This window comes from Mandrillus leucophaeus, unplaced genomic scaffold, assembly GCF_000951045.1.
Source record: "Mandrillus leucophaeus isolate KB7577 unplaced genomic scaffold, Mleu.le_1.0 Scaffold192, whole genome shotgun sequence".
In the NCBI taxonomy this organism is placed as follows: Eukaryota; Metazoa; Chordata; class Mammalia; order Primates; family Cercopithecidae; genus Mandrillus; species Mandrillus leucophaeus.
In genome coordinates, this window is record NW_012101943.1 from 3,815,449 (window position 1) to 3,819,159 (window position 3,711).

Sequence of the window (3,711 nt, forward strand, 5' to 3'; positions counted from 1 at the left end):
CCACTGTGCCCAGCCTTACCTTCTCTTCTAATATCTAAAAAAAGAACCCAGAAAGAAAAGGAAAGAAAGTGTGTTTCCTGGGCAATCACTCTCATTTCAAAACCATGCTAAGATGGTGCTGGTTTGCCTTGTGCTGTTGTGAGCTCTGCTCTCGATCTCCCAGAATGCAAGCTGACTTTATTCCCAAAACAGACTTTGGCTGGTTTTCTTGCTTCAGCTTGGCAGGTGTTCATGGTCTCTGGTTTCAGTTGGCAGAAGATTTACAGTTGGTTACGGAAGAGGAGCTTTGAAAGGGCAGAAATTTCACATCAGCACACCCCTCAGGTGGAGGCCTCAGGTTGCACAGAAAAGAAATGCTGAGGGTTGCTCCGAAAAGTTTCCGCTGAGCTCTGTTGTTCAATATGTTTATCTGCAAACTATTTTAAAGAAAAAAGCTTATTCTCCTCACATTCCAGTTATGAGGACAGATGTGGGTATCTGACAGGCCTGATTTTTAGTACAGGATCTGCCCCTAATTAAATATATGTCTGTGGACTTAAGTCTCAACTTTAGTTTCCTCAGTTGAGAATTGGAAATAATAATGTTGACTATACCATAGGGATGTTATGAAGACCAGATATGATCATACATGTAAAGGGCCTAGCATGGTGCGGGATGTTATGAAAACTAGATATGATCATACGTGTAAAGGGCTTAGCACGGTACCCGGCACATACTCCATACTTAGTCCATGTTCACTGTAATTGCTATTGCCGCAGTTCTTTATTGAAGACTTGCACATGAAGAAACCAATATATAATGAAGAGAGTCTGTAGGAGGGGAGGGGCAGGCCCCAGTAACCACCTCTTCGGCCTCATTCCCCAAGTGAAGGGCTAGTTTAGGCCCATTCAGACCAGGAAGTCCTTGTGAGAAGGCCGAAGGTCCTGTGAGATTTGGGTCATCTTTCCCAGACTGTGGGAGTTCAGGATGGTTCTGGAGAGCCTGGTACCAAGGCCAATCCTCAGAGTCACAGTTCCTCCAAGGAAGGCTCCAACAAAAGCAGAAGCAGGTCGGGCACCTTGGCTCATGCCTGTAATCCCAGCACTTTGGGACGGTGAGATGGGTGGATAGCTTGAGCTCAGGCATTGGAGACCAGCCTGGCCAACATGTGAAACCCTGTCTCTACAAAAAATACAAAAATTAGCTGGTCGTGGTGGCGTGTGCCTTAGTCCCAGCTACTTGGGAGGCTGAGGTGGGAGGATCATCTGAGGCTGGGGAGGTCAGGGCTGCCGTGAGCCATGATCATGCCACTGTGCTTCAGCCTGGGTGACAGAGTGAGACCCTGTATCAAAGAAAAACAAATAGCCAGTGTGGTGGTGTATACCTGTGGTCCCAGCTTCTTATGAGGCTGAGGTGGGTACCAGGCTCTCCAGAACCATCCTGAACTCCTACAGTCTGGTGGGAGGATTGGAGAGGGGAGGATTGGCAGGTGGGAGGATTGCTTGAGCCCAAAAGGTTGAGGCTGTAGTGAGCTATGATCACACTACCGCACTCCAGCTCTGTCTTAAAAAAGAAGCAAAACCAGGATCAGCCTTGAAGTGTCCAGGGTCTGGCCTTGGCTGCTGTGACTGATGAAGTGATTGCAGATGCATAGCCCCCTCAATCAACTCTCAAGGGCTCCCCAGACCAGGTCTGGTTTCCTAATGCTGGGAGTCAGAATCAGAATTGTTAGGAGGGGAGGCCATGTTCACTAATTGTGCCCATGCCAGTTTAGTATGTTTTTTTTTTCTTTTTGAGATGAAGTCTTGCTCTGTCACCCAGGCTGGGATGCAGTGGCACAATCTCGGCTTACTGCAAGTTCTGCCTCCCAGGTTCAAGGAGTTTTTCTGCCTCAGCCTCCCGAGTAGCTGGGATTAGAGGTGCTCACCACCACACCCAGCCAATTTTTGTATTTTAGTAGAGACGAGGTATCACCATGTTGGCCAGGCTGGTCTCAAACTCCTGGCCTTAAGTGATCCTCCCACCTCGACCTCCCAAAGTGCTGAGATTACAGGCATGAGCCACTGCGCCTGGCCAAGTATAGTATTCTTAACATTGAATTTGTGTTCCAAGGACTCCTGGTAAGAGAGAAGACTCAGGTTTGCCCATGCCCATCAAAAGGAGGAGCACACTGCTGTTCTCAGTCTATTGGTTGTTTTGGCATAGATCTTTGTGGCTTTTGTTTCTGTTTCTTTTTGTACCCAATAGCCATAACTATTGTTTGCTAATTATTTTCCTTTTCTTTATTGCAGCCTTACCTTCTAGTTCTCTGCTTCCTCTTTATCACCTTTCCACTCTCCTTACCTCCCCAACACTCAAATTACTAGAAGTCTTTGGAAAAATACATTTCCTCACTGGTTTGTTTACCTCAAATTTATATCGATTAACTTTTTACCATTCTAGGGATTTTTATCTGGGTAACATAGGAAGTTGAAGAAGAAAGTATTGAGACTCTTTATCAAGGCCTTTTGATAGCATTTGTGTAGCTGAAAATAATCTTGGGGCCAAGATAATGACCCTAACTTTAGAGGAAGATAAAGACTAGGTCCCTGAAAGATTGAACTTCCCTCTCAACCTATAGTTGTGACTTATTATGTTACAGGGAGAAAATATCAGATACACAGAAAGACTGGAAGTTCTTTGAGGTGAGTCACTTATGTTTTGGTGCTTTTTGATGTGAAACAATTTATACCAACAACAAATGACCATTTGTCAGACACTTATTTTTAGCGAATATCCTTTCTAAAAAGGATGCTAACAAGCTATGTGCTATACCTTAAATTGTTGGTCTGATCTTCCTTGTGCAAAAGTGAGTACATGTGCAATTTTGCACAGTGTTTCAGGAATATTGGGAAATTGGGTCATCTGGGTTTGTGTCTGCTTAGCTGTGTTATATAGACAGGTGGGAGTTTTCCATTTCACAGCTAAGGATTGTGATTCTTGTCTATTTTTTGTTATAGTCCTTTTACACTTTCTGTACATATGTGGCTTGGATTGTCTTCCGACGTCAACACTTGACAGAGATTGAAGAAGAAGTAGGGAGACTCTTTCGTACCAATATGTTCAACATTCCTCGCAGGAGGCGTGAAGATGAGGAATCAGGAGGGGAAAAGAAACGCATGACTTTTGTTCAGTTTAGGTATGACCTTTTGACTTTCCTATGCTCAAGGATATTTCTTTTCTTCCTTTCTTCCTTTCCTTTCTTTTCTTTTCTTTTTTCTCCTCTATTTTATTTTTTTGAGACAGAATCTTGCTCTGTTGCCAAGGCTGGAGTGCAGTGGCACAAGCTTGGCTCACTGCAACCTCCAACTCCTGGTTCAAGCAATTCTCCTGTCTCAGCCTCCTGAGTAGCTGGTATTACAGACATGCACCACCACGCCTGGCTAATTTTTTGTATTTTTAGTAGAGACGGAGTTTCACCATGTTGGTCAAGCTAGTCTCGAACTCCTAACCTCAGGTGATTCACACACGTCAGCCTCCCAAAGTGCTGGGATTACAGGTGTGAGCCACCGTGCCTGGCCTCGTCTTCTTTTTTTCAGACAGCATCTCATTCCGTCACCCACGCTGGAAGGCAGTGGCATGATCATAGTTCACTGCAGCCTCAACCTCCCAGGCTCAGGTGATCCTCCTATAGCTAGGACTGTGGGCATGCTGTCTCGCCTGGCTAATTTTTGAAATTTTTTGTAGAGATGG

General features: G+C 45.0%; 1 protein-coding gene across 1 annotated transcript in view; it reads left to right on the plus strand.

The window, feature by feature from the left end:
• The window catches only part of PPP1R36 (protein phosphatase 1, regulatory subunit 36), a 157,724-nt gene that overhangs the window by 44,949 nt on the left and 109,064 nt on the right, over positions 1-3,711 (plus strand). Inside the window, exons 9-10 of the mRNA XM_011978329.1 lie at positions 2,621-2,663; positions 2,979-3,221. Coding sequence (XP_011833719.1) covers positions 2,621-2,663; positions 2,979-3,221 — 286 coding nt within the window. The remainder of the gene's footprint in view (positions 1-2,620; positions 2,664-2,978; positions 3,222-3,711) is intronic.